The 23,622-nt window shown below is 51.4% G+C and overlaps 1 protein-coding gene across 2 annotated transcripts in view; it reads right to left on the bottom strand.

Moving 5' to 3' along the window:
- Positions 1-22,244, bottom strand: part of LOC311523991 (neurotrypsin-like) — a 32,037-nt gene extending 9,793 nt beyond the window's left edge. The window contains exons 1-13 of one of the 2 annotated variants that reach the window (XM_084634650.1): positions 22,145-22,244; positions 20,052-20,374; positions 17,716-17,761; positions 16,061-16,297; positions 9,610-9,733; positions 7,653-7,828; positions 6,929-7,076; positions 5,823-6,001; positions 5,283-5,424; positions 4,091-4,293; positions 2,746-2,887; positions 1,996-2,201; positions 99-177 (exon numbers count right to left, since the gene is read on the bottom strand). In XM_084634650.1, coding sequence (XP_084490776.1) covers positions 99-177; positions 1,996-2,201; positions 2,746-2,887; positions 4,091-4,293; positions 5,283-5,424; positions 5,823-6,001; positions 6,929-7,076; positions 7,653-7,828; positions 9,610-9,733; positions 16,061-16,297; positions 17,716-17,761; positions 20,052-20,123 — 1,754 coding nt within the window. In that variant the 5' untranslated portion in view covers positions 20,124-20,374; positions 22,145-22,244. Of the gene's footprint in view, positions 1-98; positions 178-1,995; positions 2,202-2,745; positions 2,888-4,090; positions 4,294-5,282; positions 5,425-5,822; positions 6,002-6,928; positions 7,077-7,652; positions 7,829-9,609; positions 9,734-16,060; positions 16,298-17,715; positions 17,762-20,051; positions 20,481-22,144 lie in introns of those variants that run through there. The other variant, XM_084634651.1, reaches the window with a different exon arrangement.
- Positions 22,245-23,622: the final 1,378 nt, after the last annotated feature.

The raw sequence follows: 23,622 nt of genomic DNA, 5'->3' as shown, positions 1-23,622 counted from the left end.
CAAAGCACCATTGCCTCTGGCATGGCCTGACACATCCCTGCCTCCTTGCAGGCAAGTTGGTGCCAGCTCGGTTCTCCCCAGCCATCAGAGGACAGTACCTGAGGGACTTGTCTCCACCAATTATCCTTTTCTTGCGACGGTAAAGCAAGCGCCTCCCACACGTGCCAGATGCTGAACCTGCATAGCAAAACCAGAGCGGTTAGGCAGCCCCCCCTTTGCTTAACTGACAAACATCAAGCCACCCCCTGCCCCTTCTCCCTGGGATCCCTCATCCTCCAGGAAGTGGACTGGTCTGATTAAGAACTTTGCTGTGAAAGCCATATGTGCAGCACGCTTGTTTCTGTGGGGATGGTGAGAATGGTATTTGACCAGTTTACCAAGTTTACAGTGGTGCCAGGCCCATGCTCAGAAGGGGCCCCAGCCCACTCCGCTTGTGCTGCACTCTGGCTCTGCTGTTCCTCCTTGGGGGGGAAGCGGAATAAGCCTCCACCTGCCCGCTGGCTCCCCTCCCCGCTGCCAGCCCGCCACGGCCCGCCGGCTGCAGTCTTCTCTTCACCCCTTGGGAGACCAACAAAGTAGGAGCCGGCGTGGGGCAGCGGATGCCAGAACCTGTGCACACTGGAGAGCAGCATCTCCTCCCAGAGCTGGGTGTGCAGGGGGCCCCTGGCCAGAGCTTCCATCCCCCAGTAAGGCCGGACGCTGAGCCCTGCTTACCCCAGCACCACTCGGGCTGGGGATGGGAGTTGGACTGTGAAAGGGCTTTTGGAATGCGAGCTGCTCTGGGTCCGCTAGCCCTGGGAGGAGACCAGGGGTGCAGGGCACGGGGGATTGGGTCTGTAGCGGGGTGCTGGGCTCTGTGATGGGGTGGAAGGTGCTGGGCAGTGGGGGAGATTTGTGTGTTTTGGGGTACTGGGTGGGTCTGTTGGGGGTGCTGGGTGATGGGGGAGGGTTGTGTGTTTTGGGGTTCTGGGCAGTGGGGGGGTCTGTGTAGAGTGCTGTGTAGTTGTGGTGGTGGGTCTGTGAGGAAGAACAGTGGGGGGTGGGGGAGATCTGTGAGTGTGTTGGGGCACTAGGCAGGGGGCGTTCTGTGTGGGATGCTTGGCAATTGTGATGGGGTTGTGTGGGGGTGCTGGGCAGTTGTGGGGCTGTGGGCAGGTGGGGGCGCTGCGCAGGGATGATGGTGTGCAAGGCACTGCATTTGTGGTAGGGAGTCTCTGGGGGGGGGTCTCTGGGCGGGGGGCACTGGGCATAGCAGATTGGGGGCACTGGACATAGTGATCTGGGGGGGTCTCTGGATGGGGGGCGCTGGGCATAGGGAGTTGGGGGCTGTTGGGCAGGTGGTGGGCTACGTGGCATGGCATGAGCCCGCCCCCGAGGGGAAAGGGCACACTGGCAGCACAGCGCTGGGTGGGGCAGTGTGCATCTGGCGGCTGCCGGTTTGTAAAGAGTGCCCACACATTGGCCTGAGCAGAGCGGGGCCACCCCCGCCATGCCCCATTGCCCCTGGCAGGCCCATAGCTCCAGGGACCTGACCTCTCCACACCATGCTCCATTGCCCCCATGGGGACCCACAAATATGTTTGGCGCCAGGCCCACAAAAGGTTAATCCGGCCCTGCAATTGACTGGAGGTGGTTACTCGCTGTGATTCTAGCTCCAGGCCTGGGGCAGGAGCCATTCAGCCCTTGCTGCAGAATCCACTTCCTCAGCCTGCTAGAGACCAAAGGGAGAGCACAGTTACTGCCACTCTGCATAGGAGGGTGCACTGCAAAATGGGGCAGAAACACTGGCTGCCTGGAGTTCCTGCAGGCTCAGAGGCACTATAAGGGGTGGAGCAGCAGTGCTGGCTGTGGGCAGCGCACAGTGACTTCAGGCCACATTTCTAACAGAAGACACTGAGACAAGGAGAATAGCTGCACTAGCTGCTGGGAAGCTCACATCTGCTCAGTCCCAGCTTCTCCCAACAGGAGACACTTCAGGGCAAGGGGCAGGAGCACCTGCGTGTCTGGTGTCTTGGGCCTTCTCTTCCATATAGTCGCAGATCACACCAGCATCTTCACTGTGCCAGCAGTTGTGAATCCCACTATGGGGTGTGGCGCATTCCCCCAGTGTGCGCTCTGTGCCACTGCACTCCACGTTGTCTAGATGGATCGGGCCATGCCCCTCCCCAAAATATGCCATCGTCCTGGCTTTTGCTGCGCCGCTGCAATGAGACAAGGGATGACCCATCTTCACAGAGGGTACATCTACGCTGCAGCAGGGAGGCGTGGTTCCTGCTCGGGTAGACAGACTCGCGCTAAAAATAGCTGTGTAGCTGGGGTAGCAGGAGCAGTGGCTCAGGCTAGAGGCTCAAGTATGGACCCAAAGGGTCCAGGCAACTCTGTACCCAGGTGACTAGCCCAAGCTGCTGCCCGTGCAAACCCTGGCTATGCGGTTATTTTTCACACACTAGCTTGAGCGGAGCTAGCCTGTGTCTGTCTAGTCAGGCTGGGAAGACCGGTCCCAGCTGCACTGTAGACATACCCTGAGTATGAAGCAAAAGACTCTTGTGGCAATAATATCGGTTTCTCTGCATAGTCGTACACTATTCCAATCCTACAGCCTGCCCAGCACCCCACAGCTGCAGGGTGTGTGTGAGAGTACAGTTCTCCTGTACACACAGCAATGCTCAAACATACAAAACAGCCCAAATCTCCATCCTGGTGAAATGACCCCTGCTTACAAGTTACACCTACTGATCCTCTTACCTGTAACCCAGCTGCCTGCAAACCACAGCTGCATCCCTGTCTGTCCAGCCATCGTCACAGACACTGCCCCACTGCCCATTCAGGAACACCTCTACCCGCCCCTCCTTGGTGCTCTCTCCATCCGCCAGCCGCACAGGGGGCCCTGCAAGAGAATAAGCCCAGTGATCATAACAAAGGGAAACGCATCGAGTGAGACTTGGGACCTGGACAGAAAGCTGAGATCCACAGAACTGACATCAGAAACCAGGAAACACCAATAGTTCAATTTATAAAGCAGCGTCCACCCCCTCCACCACATCCCTGCTAAATAGGTAGGGCACTGGGCATAAGAAATTAATTTACCATACATGGAATAACCATGAAGAGACTATGTTCTGAAAGCTGAATAAAGCGGGGAACATGAAAGGGCAGAGAAGGGGGGAAAGTTAATAAATATGGAGCCAACACTGGGCAAGTGCACGTGCACCTTGGAAATAGAATGATGAGCTTATTTCAAGTGGGGAGAGAGGCTTCCTCCCCCTGGGAAAGGCCAGAAATCCTGCTGTAAAGCCAAATGACAAAATCCAGCTGAAGAGTCAGGGTATGCCTGCTGTAGGGAAGACTATGGGGAATCAAGCCTTGGGTACATGAGGAAATTGAACCAACTTAACTAAATCCATTTACATACCAATTTCATTAAATGGGTGTAACCCCCTTGCATGGACTCTGATTTCAACTTAACAGCCCCTGATATCCATTTAACCTAAGTCCATTTTTCTTTGCAAGCCCTAATTTACTAAGCAGTTTCTAAACTGGTTTAGTTAAAGGGTACAATGTTCCTCTGTAAACAAGGTCTAAGCGTCCCGCTACTGAGCAATGGGATTCTGGGCAGCAGTTGTGGCTCCCAGGGTTTCATTTCTGTTTATAAGGTGGAGTCACTGCCAGAAGAATTCACATGGATTTGCAAAAGAAAACTGCACATAGGGAAGGGGGAGCTAGGCCAGCACAGTGGGGAGGAGAGGTGTCAGGGTGGGATCAAGGGATTGGTGGGGACATGAGAAGAACAGGCCAATGGCCATGCGGAACATGCGTTAGAAAATGTAACCTCTTAGCGTCAGCAGGAAATGGTCGCACAGTGCATCACGTTTAGCATGTGGAACCATCAACTCAGTGGGATAACTGGGACTCTTCACAGCAGGTGCATAATCATAGCAGGAAGGCCACAGGAATCCCTTCCCCATAAGCAACCCCATCCATGGAGCAGTCCACAGACTAGGAGTGCTCTTGCCCCTGCCTTAATCTCCAGAAGGGATGGAACAGTAAGCCATTCCCCGCACCCTCCACTGGAAGAGGCAGAGCAAGGTACCAGCAGTGCCTTCAATGATCTTGTTGGTTTCAGGGGAGCATCGGACCCCCACATCCTCGGCATGCGAGCAGTCATGCTGCCCCCAGTTGCTGTGTGGACAGTCCAGGAGAGAGAACTCTGTGCCTGTACAAGCCATGTCGTCCAGAAGGATAAAGCCTTGGCCAAGTGTGTACTCCCCCTCAGATGCCAGGCTGGCAGGGCCACTAGGAGAAGGAAATGGAAAAGCACGTCAAACACACCACTCCCCAGAACCCTGCACTCTGACCCAACTCCCAGATCTAGCTGGAGCCCTGTTTCCTCAAGAACCCACACAGCCAAGGAGACCAACATGGAGAAAAACTCAATGGTAAAAGAGACAAACCTTCGTAACCCACTCCATTGACTGACAGTCAGTGACATGGGAGAGAGTGAGGGAGGAGCTGGGACATCTCCATAGGCTCAGCTTCCCGGGGGACCTGATAAAACCAGTCCACTGCTTGGTGTCCATCGGTCATACAATCACACTTGCATGTGCTCTGCAATTCTCACTAGGGGTTGCTAGACTATTTTAGTTCTAAATCTCATCCAAAAGGCAGCACCTCCTCACACCCCTTTGGGGCATCAGTTCAGTACTGGCTTAAAGGGAAGCACCATCTCCACAATCACAAACACCACTGCAATTTTCCTTGCAGGTCTCCCATTCAAGTACTGAGCCAGCTGAACCCATCTGAACTGAGAGCTGATGAGCCCACACAGTCCAAGGTTATACAGCTGGAAGCGTAAGGAGTATCCTTTAGAAGCACAGACCTTTCTTTCTTTAATGGGAGGAATCCATGAAGGTGGCAACAGGCATGGACACTCTAAGTGGGCCAGGGACTAGGGTGACCAGACAGCAAGTGTGAAAAATCAGGGCAGGGGATGGGGGATAATAGGAGCCTGGTCACCCTATCAGGGGCAGAGATGCTCATGCTTAGCATTGCCTGGGAATGGGCACTGGCACTTGCCCAGCTCTCTAACCCGGAAGGTGCCCGAGAAAGGATTCACCATTTCCTGGGAAGGCTGGTAGCAGGGAGATCAGCTCTCTAACAAAGCACGGGCAGGAGATGCTAAGGCCCAGCTTTCCCAGTGAGGGGACATGGCGCTTAAACCTTGCCAATAGGGAACTTAGTCACCTGTAAAACCAGTTCCTCTCTAAATACCATCATTACAGTACCTGAAGCCCAGCTGCCTGCAGACCACCTGGGCATTGAGAGCCGTCCAGCCGTCATCACACACCGTGCCCCAGTCTCCCCTGTAATAAACCTCCACCCTCCCTTCGCTGGGGGTGCGGCCTCCTGCCAGCCTGACTGTGCCCTCTGGAGAGGATGGGACAGGAAAAGGCAAGCAATTAGTAAAGGAGAAAGGAACCCTCCTCTGCTGACGGCTGTGTGCAGTCTGAGAGCGGGAAGAGAGAGAGAGTGTGTGTTAGACTCAGCAGAGGAACACCCCATTACTTTGCACAAAGGCCTTGCAGATGTGCTCGCCCACAAGGCACAGGCTAGTACTCCCCTCGGCCTCTGCTGCACCCATGCAAGACAGTGGGAAGGCTACATTGTCTGGCTCTGAGTTGCTCCTGCCTCTGCCCCACTGTGCACCCAGGCCCAGCAGGAAGGAGGTGCCTGCTCTGGAGGGGGGACAGACTATACCTGTTGAAAGGATTGTGGAATACAAGAGTGGGACAGGATGCACAGGGAGAGGTGAGGTGGATCTGTACCTGTGAAGGGGTCACAGGACACTCCTGCATCCTCAATGTGATCACAGTTTTGCTGTCCCCAGTTATTCTTCTTGCACTGGTCCAGTGACAACTCGTTCCCTGAGCACTCCACTTCATCCAGCAGGATTGGGCCGGATCCCTGCCCATAGTGAGCCCACGAGAAGGCCTTTGGAGTCCCACTACAGAGGACACAGACACACACAGAGGGAGGGAAGATACACCCTCCCCCCACTCTAGCCTATGTGGGACACAAAGTCTTGTGCATAGGGATGCTACTTTGGTTGGGGCCCTAGCTACAGCACAGGGGCTGGGAGTCCGGGATCCTCTAGCTCATTCCACAGCTTATCTGCATTTCAGTCACAGTGACCTGCCCATTCACTAGCCCAATGTGAAACCTCAGTATCTCAAAGATGAGTTTGCAATTGGTACATGACAGTAAATAAGTAAAATCCATTTATTCATGTCTGAACAGTGGTGACATGATTACATCATATCCTGGCAATTTTCTGGCAACGTGGATGATCCAGAAACATGGCAGGTCAAGGATGACATTTCAACATCAGGGATGGGCAAAACTCCAAAGGTTTGATGGTTCTATCAATATTACGCCTCAAACTCCCAGGGCCAAGATTTTCAAAAATCAAATCTACAGTTAGGCTCTGAAGTCCCTATTTAGGCACCTCTATGAGTGACCTGAGTTTCAGGGGTGCTGAGCACCAAGCAGCTCCCATACAAAGCACTGAAAAGTCTAGAGGAAGGTGAATAGGAGCTGCCTCTACCTCTCGTGTGGCACAAGGACAAAGGGACAGTCAGTGAAACTGAAAGGCAATCCAATTAAAACTGATCAAAGACAATATGCACCATTCACATGTGGCAGGTGAAGTGCATTGCTGAAAGGTATTACTGAGGCTAAGTGACTGGAAGGATTCATCAAAGGACTAGACATTTACATGGATGACAAGAACATCTTCCCTCTGACACAGCTGCTGTTGGCCACTGTGGGAGATGGGATCCTGAGCTGGATGGACCATGGGTCTGATTTACTCTGGCAATTCTTACGTCCCGAAGTCTCCCCGAACTCCATCACCAGCCAGAAGGGGACTTACCTGAACCCCAGTTGCCTGCAAACCACCTCGGCATCCCGGTCGTCCCATTGGTCATCACAGATGGTGCCCCACTTGCCGTCGTGGTAGACCTCCACTCGCCCCGCGAAGCTCTCCTTTCCCCCAGCCAGCCGCAGCGGGGCACCAGCACCTGCTCTTCAGAAAAGGGAGCAAGCAGAAGAGAGAGAGTGCATCTGATGACTGGGGATGCAGACCCATTACAGGGCTTCAGGATGAACCAGCCTCTGCCCTGGCCTCTCCCAGCCACCTCTGACCACTAGTGACCGTGCTGTTAGCCCTCCCCTAGTGGTGGTGGTGGGGCTGTTTGCCAAGAGATGGCTCACCACAGACATTCAAGGGACGTCGATGAGCAGGGGCTATGCTCCCTGGGGCAGAGGCCTGGCTCAGGGAACCCCTACCGAGGGTGAGCTGCTCACTGCTGACTTTTTTCATTGTTTAGGAACAGATTGTGGGAGAAGTGGGGCAGCTTCCTTCTCCCCCCACATGCCTCCCCTCTGCGTGCTCAGGGCTGGGAGGGCGTGGTTGATCCTCAGCTGGAAACTGGAGTCCATTTTTACTGCAGTAAGTAGACCAAGCCAAGCCTGCGCCATCTTATCCATCCCCGCAACTTTGCCAGCTGAGATTTTATATCCTGGTGGCAACACTGTGAATTGGGACACTTGGCACTGAGGGATGGGGGTCCCAGCTCCTTTCCCTGGGGATTTACCTGCAGGAGGAACGCACTCCGCTGCTGCGATTCCCTGGTTACAGGCTCCGGACGCAGCCTCCTGGTAGCCACACTGCAGCAGGGCCTTCTCATCCCCATGGCAGTTTGCTGACTGCAGACGGAGGGGAACCGGCCCCCAGGCAGCAAGGAAGTTCTTCCTAGCTGTGCCTATCTCACTGAGCACAGAGAGGAGAGCACAAGGATAATACTAACATCTCTGGCACTATCTGAGTCACCATCCCCCCTCTCTGTCACTCCCACATTTTCACATGGTGCCTGTGACCTGAACCTACATTGGACCCCGGCCACAATGTACTGTATATGCACCAAGCCCAAAGAGGCGGGCATGCACCCAAGGCTGCCATCTGAAACCAAGTGGCAAGCCACCAACAGGCACAGAAGCCTTCCCTATTCCCAGCAGCTGTTGTGGAAGACATAAGGAAGTCACACAGAAAGGATCACGTCTCAAAGGCAGAAAGTAGTGAGAGCAGGTGGGTCTAAAGGACAGATATGCTCGTCATGCCAGCGATAAAGAACGAGGCACAGAAACAAACAGCAGGGAGAGAAGCAGGGCTGATTCTCTGCAACATGGGTTCGCAAGGAGGCACATGAGGACCCATCCTCCCCCTTTGGAGAAGATGAGTCCTGAAACTTCTACTATTTGTAAAGTGGGGCCTCGGCTGGAAGAGGATTCAAATCACTGCTCTTAGGGAAGGCTTGGCAAGCAGCTTCTCCAGGGGACACTGGCAGCTCTGTAGGACAGTGTTACAGGATCCTGACTGGTTTTGCTCTTTGTGGAGCTTGTCAGCTGTAGGCAATGTCTTAAAGTGCAGCTGCACTCATTTCCACTGGCCTCAGTTATCATAAACGCAAGGCTGGGGGTAAGTAATTAGCCAGTCATGGGCCTTCCTTTTATTTTCATGGTCACATGGATGTTAGTGGCTCCTGATTGACCCTCTTTTTTCCTTCCTTCTTTCAGGTAGAAGCCCTGCCCGCAGCTCAGGTAGACTCATACATCACCAGGGAGTGGGGCCAGCTGCTTGAAGGGAGGGCAGCAACCTCTGAGACGGGGCAAGTTCAGGAGGAGACAAGAGCATATTTCTCCTCCCCCTGGAGAATCTGGGGCAGTGCTGAAACACCACCCCGAAGGAGGCAGATCGGCGGGCATAGTGACCTTGACCTCCAAGAATCCAGGAGAGCCCCCTTCGTAGGGGGAGAACCTCCCCACTTCCAAAGCAGGGGGCAGCTCAGCAGACTGACTGTTGAGACCTCAGAGCTAAGCATGAGCTCCTGGCTCTTCCCACAGAACTGGTGGCACTGTGTCAGCACTCCCCTTCTGGGGGCCCTTTGAGCTTTTCACTGGGTCCTCCAATGTGATGAAAGCTGCTTTGCCAGGTCACTAGCCAGCACCACTCCCAGGGGATACAAAATTCAGTAGAAACCTTCCAGCCCAAGGCCAAAACCATCCTGCCACACAGGCAACCTTTGTGCCAGGTTGCTCCTTTCTCAGAAAGGCTGCAGGTTCCAGAGGGAGGGGCCAGGCCTCCCTGGCAGGAAGAGGAGCCAGTCTCTCACCTGCTGTGGGAGCAGAGCCAATGGGATTTTCACCGTTATTTCATGTTGTAAGGCAGGTGGGGGTGCCAGTGTGAATTAGCAAAGCCTCTTCCTTCTCTCCAGACTCTACCCCCTCCCTGTTCCGGTGGGAGGGGAAAGGGATGGGGCTTGGGAGGGAATCTCTCAGAGAAAGTCACTGAGGTTTGGTAGTCTAGACTCTCTTCTTGCAGTGGTGACTGAGGGTCTGGACAGGGGATGGGCCATGGCCACAGAAGGAAAACAGCAGTGTACATTCAGCACTGCTCACTGGGAGACCAGGGGACAGAGCAAATTCAGATACCAAGGAGGCAGAGACTGTTCTCCTTTGTGGGTGATCCCTGGAATCTGCCTCTAAAGTTCCTACCTGACTCCCAGCTGCCTGCAGACCACGCTGGCATCCCAGTCTGTCCAATGGTCAGCACAGATGGTACCCCAGAGTCCGCTGAAGTACAGCTCCACTCTGCCACCTTCAGACAGCCGCACAGCACCTTCCGAAAGAAAGACTCTGATGCCAAAGTGCTCCCTGCTGCACTCTCAGCAGGCACTGTGCAAGATGGCTCTGGAAACGGACTGGACACCCTGATTTCCCATGCTGCGGTTGAGCTGCAGCCAGCCTCTCTCACCCCCATTTTCCAGGGCTATTCCTCAGGCAATGCTGTATGGAGAAGCACCACACCGGCACCTTCCCCACGTGGGTGACAGCTGTTTGGGAGGCTGGCCTTTGCCACCTTCTTTTGAGAGCCAGGGCTGTACAATGGATAGAGCAGGAGACTGAGGAGCCAGGAGGCCTGGGATCTGCCTTTAGCACCATGCCTCAGTTTCCCCATCTGTGAAATAGGGATAACTCCACTTATTCATCTTTGTAATGAGCTGTGAGGTATAGACTGTAAAGGGCGTTAGGTATTATCAATCTCTGAAACTCCTACACTGAGACACTTGATTGTGTAACCAATCAGGAATTTTGAATGTGCACTAGACTGCCCCCAAGGTCAATGGCCCCACAGGAAGCGGTATGACTAGAGGGCCAGTAACAATGGGCTGTTCCTCTGCAATTGCACCAGGAAAAGGAGGAGGCAGGAATTCACTCCCTTTAAAGTGCTACAATAGAACAGATCTCCATCAACACCTGGAAACCTCCTCACGCCACTGAGAGTTACTGGGAAGGGCCTTCCCCACACCTCCACCCATGCTTTGAGCACTGGAACAGAAACACACAGCTATACTCTGCTGGCCTCAAATAGAAATGGCTTTGAGGAAAAAGAAAGTGACGCAGGAGGGACGGGCAGGCACACAGGCCCCACCCATAGGAGGCACCTCTCATCTGGAGGAAGCCATATTTGAAAGTGTTTGTGCCAGTGCGGGGAGGTGGAACCTAGTTTTGTTGAAATGGTGTTTTTAAAAAGGGGTTGAAATACCGTTTCCTAACACATTGCAAATAAGGCTGTGAGGCCAAATGTTCAAGGGATCGGCACCCACAACTGGGGCCAGATTTTCTAAAGGGCTCAGCTCTCACTTAGGCACTGAAATAAGGGGCAGATTGTAAAACAACAGTCACTTCCCTTGCGACACTAATAGCCAGATTTTCACAGAAGGCCAGCTTCTACATATTTCTTCTATACACTGCTATAGTTACACCAGTATAATTATAAACTGCTATAGTTATACTGGTATAGCTCCCATGTGGCCACTCAGCCCTGGTCTACATTACGAGTTTAGGTCGAATTTAGCAGCATTAGGTCAATTTAACCCTGCACCCGTCCACATGACCAAGCCTGTTTTGTCGACTTAAAGGGCTCTTAAAATTGATTTCTGTACTCCTCCCTGGCAAGGGGAGTAACGCTAAAATCGACTGGGTCAAATTTGGGGTACTGTGGATGCAATTCGATGGTATTGGCCTCTGGGAGCTATCCCAGAGTGCTCCATTATGACTGCTCTGGACAGCACTCTCAACTCAGATGCACTGGCCAGGTAGACAGGAAAAGCCCCGGGAACTTTTGAATTTCATTTCCTGTTTGACCAGCATGGCGAGCTGATCAGCACAGATGACCATGGAGTCCCAGAATCACAAAAGAGCTCCAGCATGGACCGAACGGGAGGTACTGGATCTGATCGCTGCATGGGGAGATGAATCCGTGCAGGCAGAACTCCGTTCCAAAAGACGAAATGCCAATATATATGCCTAAATCTCCAAGGGCATGATGGATAGAGGCTACAACAGGGACACACAGCAGTGCCACATGAAAGTTAAGGAGCTGAGGCAAGCCTACCAAAAAACAAAGGATGCAAACGGTCGCTCCGGGTCAGAGCCCCATACATGGCATTTCTATGATGAGCGGCATGCAATTCTAGGGAGCATCCCTACCACTACCCCAACACTGTCCATGGATACCTGCAAGGGGGGAGCCCCACGCAACAGGGATGAGGATTTTGTGGATGAGGAAGATGATGATGATGAGGAGGTTTAGTATAGCGCACAGCAGGCAAGCAAAGAATCCCTTTTCCCCGGCAGCCAGGAACTGTTCATCACCCTGGAGCCAATAACCTCCCAACCCTCCCAAGGTGGATTCCCAGACCATGAAGCAGGAGAAGGCACCTCTGGTGAGTGTACCTTTGTAAATATAATACAGGATTTAAAAGCAAGCATGTTTAATGATTAATTTGCCCTGAAGACTTGGGATGCATTCACGGCTAGTATAGTTACTGGAAAAGTCTGTTAACGTGTCTGGGGATGAAGCGAAAATCCTCCAGGGACATCTTCATGAAGCTCTCCTGGAGGTACTCCCAAAGCCTTTGCAAAAGGTTTCTGGGGAGGGCGGCCTTAGTCCATCCTCCATAGTAGGACACTTTTACCACGCCAAACCAGTAGCAAGTAGTCTGGAATCATTGCAGAACAAAGCATTGCAGCGAATGGGCCTGGCCCTTGGTGGCATTCAAGCAACATCCGTTCTTTATCTCTTTGTTAGCCTCAGGAGAGTGATAGCGTTCACGGCCACCTGGTTCAAATACAGGAAATTTGTTTAAGGGGACATTCAGAGGTGCCCGTTCCTGCTGGGCTGTTTGCCTTTGGCTGAAAAGAAATCATCCACGCTGTTAGCCACACGGTGGGGGGAGACCTGTTCATGCTGAGCTGTTCACCTTTGGCTGACAGGGATATTTCCTGATACTATGCAGTTGTGGGTGTGTGTGTGTGAAGCGATCATCCCAGAGAACTGGGGGGGCTGGGGTTGGGTTGTGCTGCACATTCACCCCAAAACCACAGCCCCTCCTTTTAAATGGCCAACCCAACAGGCTTTGCTTGGTATGGGAAAGGAGGGCGCTGCTGTTTGAAACCGTTCCCACGTTTTGAAGGTTGAAGAAACCTTCACCCAGCCACTCCACCCCAGAGGATTGCCCAAGCAACAGAAGGTTGGCATTCAATAAGTTTTGAACTGTAGTGTGGCCTGGTCCTTCCCTCCTCCCCTCATCCACCACCCCACACCGTGCTTCCCTTCTCACTCACCCCTCCCGGGCTATTTTGCAAGTTTTCCCCCTATTTGTGTGAAGAATTAATAAAGAATGCATGATTTTGATACAATAATGACTTTATTGCCTCTAGAAAAGGAGTACTTGTGGCACCTTAGAGACTAATAAATTGGTTAGTCTCTAAGGTGCCACAAGTACTCCTTTTCTTTTTGCGAATACAGACTAACACGGCTGCTACTCTGAAACCTGTCTTTATTGCCTCTGAAAGTGGTGATCAAAGGAGGGGTCGATCGGTTGGCTTACAGGGAAGTAGAGTCAACCAAGGGGGCGGGTTTTCATCAAGGAGAAACAAACAGAACAGTCATACCGTAACCTGGCCAGTCATGAAACTGGTTTTCAAAGCTTCTCTGATGCGCAGGGCACCCAGCTGTGCTCTTCTAATGGCCCTGGTGTCTGTCTGCGCGTAATTGGCCACCAGGCGATTTGCCTCAACCTCCCACCCCGCCATAAACATCTCCCCCTTACTCTCACAGAGATTGAGGAGCACACAGCAAGCAGCAATTAACAGTGGGAATATTTGTTTCGCTGAGGTCTAAGCGAGTCAGTAAACTGCTCCAGCGCGCTTTTAAACATCCAAATGCACATTCTACCACCATTCTGCACTTGCTCAGCCTATAGTTGAACTGCTCCTGACTACAGTCCAGGGTGCCTGTGTATGGCTTCATAAGCCATAGCATTAAGGGGTAGGCTGGGTCACCAAGGATAACTATAGGCATTTCAACATCCCCAACAGTTATTTTCTGGTCTGGGAAGTATGTTCCTTCCTGCAGCTGTTCAAACAGATCAGAGTTCCTGAAGATGCGAGCGTCATGCACCTTTCCCGACCATCTCATGTTGATGTTGGTGAAACGCCCCTTGTGATCCACCAATGCTTGCAGCACCATTGAAAAGTACCCCTTGCGATTTACATACTGGCTGCCAAGGTGGTCCAGTCCCAAGATAGGGATATGCATTCCGTCTATCGACCCACCACAGTTAGGGAACCCCATTGCAGCAAAGCCATCCACTATAACCTGCACATTTCCCAGAGTCACTACCCTTGATAGCAGCAGCTCAGTGATTGCGTTGGCTACTTTGATCACAGCATCCCCCACAATAGATTTATCCACTCCAAATTGATTCCCAACTGACCGGTAGCTGTCTGGCGTTGCAAGCTTCCAGAGGGCTATCGCCACTCTCTTCTCAACTGTGAGGGCTGCTCTCATCTTGGCATTCTGGCGCCTCAGGGCAGGGGAAAGCAGGTCAAAAAGTTCCATGAAAAAGTGCCCTTACGCATGCGAAAGCCACTGGGAATCATCCCAGACCTGCAACACTATGTGGTCCCACCAGTCTGTGCTTGTTTCCCGGGCCCAGAATCGGAGTTCTACAGCCTGAACCTGCCCCATTACCACCATGATGTCCAAATCGCCAGGGCCCATGCTTTGAGAGAAGTGTGTGTCCATGTCCTCATCACTCTCGTGATCGCACTATTGTCGCCTCCTCGCCTGCTTTTGCAGGGTCTGCACACACTGCAGGATAATGCGCGAGGTGTTTGCAATGCTCACAACAGCAGCGGTGAGCTGAGCTTGCCGGAGTGTGGCATCTGCAGAAGAGCAGAGTTGCAGCGGAAGCGATGGATGATGATGGTTGCCACGAGAACAGATATTTATACAGAACAACAAGAAGACCTGCGAGATGGATTCATGGCACCAGGAGAGCTGAGTTGCAGCGGAAGTGGTGGAGGACGACTGTTAGCACCACGCACATTTCCCGAGGAAGAACACAAGTACCCGGGAGCACATGACAGACAACATGGAGAAATTTGCTATTGAGACAAGAGCAGCAGAGCAGAGTTGCAGCGGAAGCGGTGGATGATGACAACGGTTAGCAGTCCTACTGCACCGTCTGCTGACAGCAGTATGGCGTCTGCACAGAAAAAAGGCGTGAAATGATTGTCTGCTGTTGCTTTCACAGAGGGAGGGACGACTGACGATATGTACCCAAAACTACCGCAATAATGTTTTTGCCCCATCAAGCATTGGGAGCTCAACCCAGAATTCCAATGGGCAGTGGAGACTGCAGGAACTGTGGGATAGCTACCCACAGTGCAATGCTCCAAAAGTCGATGCTAGCCACGGTACTGTGGACGCACTCCGCCAACTTAATGCACTTAGTGTGGACATACGCAATCGACGGTATAAAATCGATTTCTAAAAATCGACTTCTATAACATCGACCTAATTTCGTAGTGCAGACATACCCTCAGTCTTCATCTACACTGGTACTTTTGTTGGTATGGGGTGTGAAAAAACACACCCCTGACTGACATAAGTTTCACCGACAAAAGTGCAGGTGTGGATAGCGCTGTGTCGGCAGGAGAGGCTCTCCTGCCGACATAGCTAATGCTGCTTGTTGCGGGTGGTTTAATTATGCCAGCAGAAGAGTTCTCTCCCAGGGGTGCTGGAACAATTTGTATAGTGGAGGTACTGAGAGTCATAAAACCAAACTGTAAACCCTGGATATGATGGGAACCACTTCAAGCCAGGGGATGCAGCAGCACCCCTAGTTCCAGTGCCTATGCTTTCTTCTGCTGGTGAAGAGTGGCTACAGGGGAGCTGGTACAGCTGTGCCATTGTAAGGTTCATAGTGTAGACATAGCCTCAGACTCCAGAACAAGGGCTTGTCTATACTTAAAATGCTGCACCACCACCACTGTAGAGCTTCAGTGAAGATGTTACTTACACCAACAGGAGAGGTTTTCCCATCGGTATCGGTAATCCACCTCCCCAAGAGGCCATAGCTAGGTTAATGAGGGAATTCTCCCATCGACCTAGCGCTGTCTACACCAGGGTATAGGTCAGTTCAACTGCGTTGTTCAAGGGGGTGGATTTTTCACACCCCTAAGCAACATATTTATAGCGATCTAACTTCCTAGTGTGGACCAGGCCTACGAGTGGCTTCTTTTGACTTTAGCTTATATCTCTTTGGAAGCAGTTTAAGATAAGCCGAGAAAGATGCTTTTATACTGGCATAAGAGTGTCCACACTGGGGTTATAAATTCACACCTTACCTTATACCAGTATAATTTTCTCATCGAGACAAGTCCTTGGTTAGTGGCCTAAACAGAAGCCAAACTTTTCTGAAAATTCTGACCAACTATTGTGCTGTACTCATTGCTCTGGGTCCAACACCAAGCTGTATGCATCTTGGCACCTCCACCTACCCTCTCCCCCCACGCCCCCACCCGCCCATGGATAAGGTCTGAGAGCATGCAGCCAAGACCCCCAAGCCAAGCGATGCTGAGGGGTACTTACCCTGATTACAGTCACAGCTGGCCCAGCCAATCACTCCAGAAGCAAGCCGGTAGAAGCACCAAGGCGTGGCTCCCCCGTCTGGATTTCTGCAGTAGTTGTGGTTCCCTAAGCCCCTGTCTGGGTACTGCTGGACATAATCAGGGAACTCTGCCCAGTTCAAACACTCCGACCCAGACTCAGTGACAGCCAATGAGCCATTGTAATACCCGAGGGGCCCAATGCCACACAAGCCGGACCCTGGAGACAGAAAGGAAGCTTTCAGGATGGCTTGCTGCCAAGAAGGGCTTGGATAAAGCCAGTATGTGTCACATAACAGCCCTCTTCTGCTGGCTCCTTCCATTTCTGCAACATTGAACCTTCATTTTCTTTTACAAATCAAGACTCTCTGCCCTGGGGTTGTGAAGAAAGCCTTGTAAATGTGATCTAATCAAATGTTTCCTGAAAAATAATAGCACTGAGAGTTGTGAACTCCCCTATCATCTGAAATGAGTGTTAACTCTGGACCCTAATGAAGACACCCAGCTATTTTGGGATGGTAGGCAGAATGCAAGCTCCACTAATACTACTTCTCACCCCACCCACTCTGACTCCTGAATAAGATACCCCTACATTTGGACATAAGCCTACTTGAAAGCCACACTTTATCTTTGAGATGAGCCAGACCCAGGCCCCTGTGAAATCAGATTCTGCAAAGGAGGGGGTGAATTTATAGTCCCCCCATGTGGAGACTCTTATTCCAGCATGCACTACATGTTCTTTATTTACATGAGTACATCAGCTTGTCTATTTGAAAGCAGTGGGTTTACGGGGAGTACAGCAAACCCATTCTAAGCAGGCACAAAAATCCAGACCAGTGTTTATCCAAAATTCCTGCCTGTGAAAAAAATGTCAGTAAATTAAATATGTAGTTTTTGTGACAGATTGAAATCCTCCTTCATTCATCTGGAATAAGAGAGGGAAAAACACAATTGGCTTTCTATACCAGATAGGTCTCTCCAAGTGCAACATGTGGGAGAAGACCCTGGAATGAATTTCAGTATAATAGCTCTATTCATTTAATAAACAAACAGAAGCCAATACCCTTAGCAAACCCTTCTGCAACAGCAAGGATAAATATGTCCTGTACGACAAAGAGCTGATGTGTACAGAAGAATTACACTGTGCCATTGACCTTGAAAACAACAGAGAGGTTTGCAAGCCCAGCTGGAATGGGCTGTGGTGCCATGTATATCATCAGGTACAGATACACTGTGAAGAAAGCAACATAAATGTCTAGAGAGAGTCACTTGGAAGACGATCTGTAGCCTGACTTGGATTCACTGACAAAGCCATGATGAGGGGTCGGTAAGACCTCAATATTTATTAAAATGGATTAAAGAAGGAGATAATGTGAAAGAGACAAAGAGAGAGGAAAGGGAAAGAAAATGTGGGATGAAGAGAAAACTGCAGCAGTATTCGAGATGAAGAAAAAATGAGGCTGGAAATGTAAAGGAGGGAGAGAAACAGAAACCCAAGCGTGCAACAGAGCAGAAAATGGCACGATGATGGGACAAGACAGAGGATGAGAGCAAGCCAACAGTTTCCATTCTGCTCATGGTCTCAGGGCACAGTGAGGCATCTGACTGGCGACTGAATTAATAACTTCTTGTTCTTACCTGCACTCTGCAAATGGTTTTGGCTGGGCTGCGATCCCAGGAGAGCCTGGGAAAGAAACACAAAGCAAAAGCAGAGAGATGATTATCCTGTGAAATAAACATGGGCAAGTCATGAAAGCTGCTCAGCCTCTGGCTGCTCTGGGGAAACACACCCTAGTAACCGCCTCTTCCCTGATTCCCCTATTACTCCTCTTAGAGCCCAATCACAGCTCTGCCCACGAATAACAAAATGAATAATTTGTAGGCTGCAGAGGCTTACCCTTCCTACAACAACCATGCCGCTAAAGGGCTGCTGCGTATCATTTCCAGGCTTTTATCCAAGCGCTCTGAGAGGCATGGGGAGCTGGAGCAAGCAGGAGAGGAAGGGAGAAACAGGGGCCTGACCAAGATGTAGGGGGCAAAAGGGGAGACTGAAAGAAATAGTCATGCCCTCTAAAAATGTATTAGTAGTCCCTCCCTCTCTCCCTGCACAAACCATGGAAGTGGCTTCCTATGGCTGTGACAGTGAACAGGTCTGAAGATAGAGCATCTACCTGATGCGGTGGTGCCCTCAGGAGTCAGTGTTCACACTCAGAGAGCGCACCCACACACAAAACAATGAGTGTCTGTAAGAGGGAACTCAACAGGAACTTTAAGATTTTGCCTTTAATACAGTTCAGGGCTTGAAGAAGTGTAATGATACCTCACACCACACCACACCACACCAAACAGGGCTTGACATATTAGGAACAAGCACCAGGGATATGAAACAAAGCTCTGAGGTTTCTGGGGCTGCTGCCTAGCTCCAGCTGCATACCGTAGCATGAGCAGAAGCTTTCTGATGGTATCCACACCATTGCTGGCTGGGGGAGGGCGAACTCCACTCTGACATGACCTCGTGCTTTCACAGGATTTGCAGGCAGGTGTAAGCTCTTCCCAGACCAGTGGCAACAGCCTGAGGCAAAGAGTCTGAAGTATATTTCCTAGCTCCTCACACTTGAGTTTACTTTTAAATAACCAGCAGCTTTTTACATGTGCAAGGATCACTAATTTACAGAGTGGGGGCATCTATATCTTTAGAAGTCTAGCCATCGGAAGCTGTTCTCACTCTCTCTTTTTACTGGAGCTGCCATGGTTTTGTCTCTCTCAGCTTCACCTCTTGTTCTGTAAAGGGGGGAGAGAACAATTTGGGATTGAAGCTAATTCTTTTCCTGTATTAAAGACTGTGGGCCACATCCATCTCTGGAGTAAATTCAATTCCCACTGGTTTCAACAGGGGTCAGACCTGCTTATGCCAGAACTGAATCTGATCAGCAGGTGCTGTCGACAATGGGACAGCACCAAGATCACCCCAGAAAAGCCAGACCTGAAATTCTAGATCAGAAATGTATCAATGACATTTCTGGAAATGCCAGATTAGCTGGGATGAGGAGGGGCCTGTGTTTGGGGCGGGGGAAAGGGGGTACATGTGTGTATGTGTGTGTAAACAGCAGTTAGATTTTTACACTCCATTGAGCAGGGAGCCCCTCTCTGTGTGTGTATCATACAGCACTGAGCCTACACAATGGAGAGTAAACCAACAATTCTTTGTACTTTTATAGCCACAGTCATCTGAAGATCTCAAAGCACTTTACAGAGACGGGAATGCCTCTCCCCTTTCAGAACCGGGCAAGCTGAGCCACAGGAGTCCTGTGCTTGCCCAAGCTCCCACAGCAAGACAGGTGACAGAACCAGAATCCATGTCTCCCAACTCCCCGCTCCCACAGGATGTGCATGCCCAGGCCAGTCTGCATGTGATAGGCTGGATTAATAATGGACTGCATGGAGAATGGATCCACCACAACTTGGAGACTGATCGTGAAGGAAGGGACTGCAGTCCAGACCCATGGAGCAATGTGCTCCTTCCAAAGCCCTCTCACCAAAGATTGGTCCCCTTAGCCCCCTCACATTTTAGCACGAGTGCAAACAGCCTGTCCTACATCCTTGGCCCCAGGTCCATGTAGCTATAAATTATCAGTCCACAACAGTAATAGGGGAGATTAATCTATCGGCAATAGGCAGAGACAAAGAGACCCTCCTGCTTTGGTCACTGCAGTGCTTGAGAAAACATGAGCCAAAGCAGCTGCACCCCATGCACCCTGCTCAGCTTCCTGTGGGTTGTATTTTCTGATTATGCTTTTTCATAGGCAAAAGAAGATACATAGCCCTCCTCCCAGCATAAACCCCCTGGTCCAGGGACAGAAGATAGCAGGGTGCTTCAGAGAGCATATTTGCTAAGTGCAATGTCCCCTTGCACATGATATTAAAAAGCCATGTTACATTACAAGGGAGATATATTTTAAAAAAAAATCTCCTACCTCCACACATCTGAGGCAGGGTAACAAACTCAGCAGCAGGGTCAGGCACTTGAGAGCTTTGGGAATCTCCATCCTTCTTCCTGAGCAAAGTGGCCAGAAGCTTCTTCAGGCTTCACATTCTCGCTGCTGCTGGGTTTAGCTGCCTCCTCCTCTCCCTCCTTCCCCTGTTCTATTTCCCAGGGAGCAGGTCTGGAGCGGCGCAGCACTGGAAGGATCTGCACAGCACAACTCTGTCGTTTCAGTGCAGAGAAGGGAAGGAAGGGGATAAAAGCTCACAGCAGCAGCTTGTGATTTTGCTTTCTTCTCTCTTCTATTTCCTTGTTCTGGAGTGAGGGGAAGAGAATGTGCCCCGAGAATTTCTGACCCACCTTCAAAACCAACAGGAGGCAAGTGCAGACGGGCAGGGTACAGCCTTCAGCCTTCCAGGCTGCTTCCTCACCTCATCTCTCTCTGCCTCCTACCCTGGCTCTCTCCCCTCCCTCTTGCTTGCTGTCCCAGCCTCTTTTTTTGCTCTAGGTTTGTATCTCTCTCTAGTGCAAGCCTCCTCCTCTTCCCCTGCCTACCTTGCTGCCTAGCCCAGCAGTTCTCTCTTCTCTTAAGTTGACACTTCCCTCCTTTCCCCAACTGATTCTTCTCTCTTCCTATCCCTCTCCTGCCTGCAAGGGACTGGTGGACCTGGGAGGTGTTGATTTGTAACTCCCAACTAGAAAAGCTGCAGTAATAAAACTGAAGGTGTGGGGGAAAATCCTTTGTGTGTTTGCAAGACATTATGTCTCCAAGGAACTGGACTTTATCCTCCAACCTCTGTCTTCTTGCTCAACCACCTGCAGCTCCCTGAGAACCTCTTTTCTGGTCTCTGAACCCAGGAGAATAAGAGATGGAGCATTTCAGGTTAAGATGTCTCCTAAGAGAACAGAGTAGGTGATAGGGCACTCTCAGTGGATACCCCCCCACACCCCAACTCGAGGGTGTTCCCATTGCTGGTCTGCCAGATCCTGATCGCCTCCAAGGTTCATCTTTTCAGCCAAGCATTTCTTTAACCTTGGGCTAAGGCTGGAAAGTTTTTTCCACTTGGTGGGTTGGGATGCTTGGTAAGGGATAAGACCCAAAGAGCATCCCCTAAACCAGAAGTGTCAGCTGGCCTGACCAGCTCAATGTTCCCCAACTTGCTACTGTTATCATCTGCATCTATAGGGTGTCATGTAATATGTCATTGGACATCTAACAGCTCACTGACGATTAATCTTCGTGTGTGATGTATGTACGGTCAACTCACAAATAATTACACAGAGCTGCTGGAATTATGATTAAAATGTGTTTAAACCAGGCATGTCGGGGGAGTTAATAAAGAGGGTTTTTCCAGACACAGGAATGCAGTTGTGCATGGGTCTCCCATGTAAATGGAGCAAGGTGTGACCAAAGACAATGAAAAGCACATTGGCATGCCAAACTCACTTAAAAACTCTCTGATTATGTAAATTTGTTTTACTTTTTATCTAAACCAGCCCAGTACTCTGACTGACTTGAAGAGATTATTAACTCCAGCCAAGCTCACAAGATGGTGTTTCTGGCTCTTTAAAGGAGCAGCAAACTAAATAACTTTGTTGAGCATTCCAGGAGAGGGCTGGACACTGCTGGAGCCAGTTTTAGGGAAATCTAGGACTGCAGGAGGTGTTGGGGGTCACTCTGCAAGCAGTAACTTGGCAGGGGAAGCCAGGGTAGGACCTGCATGTTTATCTGCTGGCTGTTGGAGTCTGCAGCAGCACAGCATTGAAGGTATCCAGAGTCGCAGGGCAGGCAGTGACCAACCCCTCACTGGTCTGGGTGGAACCCCAAATTGTCACAGGAGATTGGCTGTTATTGCTGTCTACTATGAGCAGTGCTAGTTGATTTATTTATACACCCCTTAATGTTTATCATTAATAAATATATGCAACGGGCCTGCCTCCCTGTCCACTTCCTGGTTTCTGTTGAGTGGATGCATTTGACACAGTTCAGGAATTTTAAGGATCTTTACACCTTCTCCATGCTGCTCTCAGCCCAATTCAATGGACATTCCATATAGCTGTACTTTTTTATTCCTGGGGAATTACCTCTTTTGGGATTTTGCAGCATGGAAATGTGGAATTCGCCTTGGAAAAGAGGTCATCTTGCATCTCTGAAAGGGAAAGTCCACTAGTCCACTAGGTAAGATTTCCAGGAGACCTTCAACACAAAAACATGGAACAGACTGTTGAAGTCCTTCTTGACTGGATGCAAGGCCCATTTCTCTCTCCCGGCTTATTACCAGCAATCACTGATTCCAGTCTTGCTGGTTTGTCTCATCCACAATCGCTTATCAAATGCAATTCAATGCTGTTAGAAGATGGGAGGAGGGAGCAGTTGTTATTGGGTGGATCCTACTGCAGTGTGCACTGGGCATTGCTTGTCTGGCCAAGAATTGCAATCATTTAATTAGGAACAAATCTCTGAACTGACAGCACTAAGCAAGCAGACAGGGAGGCAGAAGGGCAGACAAGAAGAGAGGCTAAAAACAGAGCCTCACCCCAGTGGCCTCTGCCTCTAGCAAGGCCCTATCACAGAAAGCAGCAGTGGCAGGGAGGGGAAGAGAAGAAAGGGATTTCAGCATGGGCGGCTGGTGAACCAGCCGTTGGGGGCGGCTAACCCCCAGCCCCTCCCCTTCTGCCTGAGGCCCTGCCTCTCTTCCTCCCCTTTTGCCCCTTCCTCCCCCACAGGAGCCCCGAGCACCCCCACCACAGCTGACAGTCTCCCCCACCCCACCCCAGCCCATGGCCATCCGAGCTCCCCCAGCCCTGGAGTGCCATGTGACTGGGCATAGGGTTGCCAACATTCTAATTGCACAAAACCAAACATGCCTGCTCCGCCCCTTCCCTGAGGCCACACCCCCTTCCTCATCCTTTCCCTGAGACCCCACCCTCCACTCACTACATTCCTTCTCCCTCGGTGGCTTGCTCTCCCCTACCCTCACTCACTTTCACTAGGCTGGAGCAGGGAGTTGGGGTGAGGGCTCTAACTGGGGATGTGGGCTCCGGGGTGGGACCAGAAATGAGGGCTTCAGGTGCAGAAGGGGGCTCCAGGCTGGGGCAGGGAGTTGGTGAGTGGGAGGGGGTGAGGGCTCTGGCTGGGGGTGCAGGCTCTGGGGTGGGGCTGGGGATGAGGGGTTTGGGTTACAGGAGGGGGCTCCAGGCTGTGAGGTGGGGCTGAGGGATTTGGAATGTGGGAGGGCGCCGTGGGTTGAGGCAGGGGATTGGGGCGTGGGAGGGGGTACGGGCAGTGATGAGCTGCCAGAAGCTGAAGATCCAGTTCCTTCAGTCGCTCCGGGTCTTCGGCGGCACTTCGGTGGCAGGTTCTTCACTTGCTCCGGGTCTTCGGCGGCACTGAAGGATCTGCCGCCGAAGTGCCGCCGAACACCCAGAACGAGTGAAGGGCCCGCCGCCGAAATGCCGCCAAAGGCGCACAGTGTCACCAGGTGACTACATATTCACAGCGGGAGCCGAGAGCTGGGGCGGGATGGGCAGGACAGGAGTTTGCCCACCCCTTTAACAACCGG

The sequence above is a fragment of the Lepidochelys olivacea genome (assembly GCF_965140295.1).
Source record: "Lepidochelys olivacea isolate rLepOli2 genome assembly, chromosome: 7".
Taxonomy (NCBI): Eukaryota; Metazoa; Chordata; order Testudines; family Cheloniidae; genus Lepidochelys; species Lepidochelys olivacea.
Note: the sequence above shows the minus strand (reverse complement) of the source record. Positions and strands in the feature narration are given on the sequence as shown.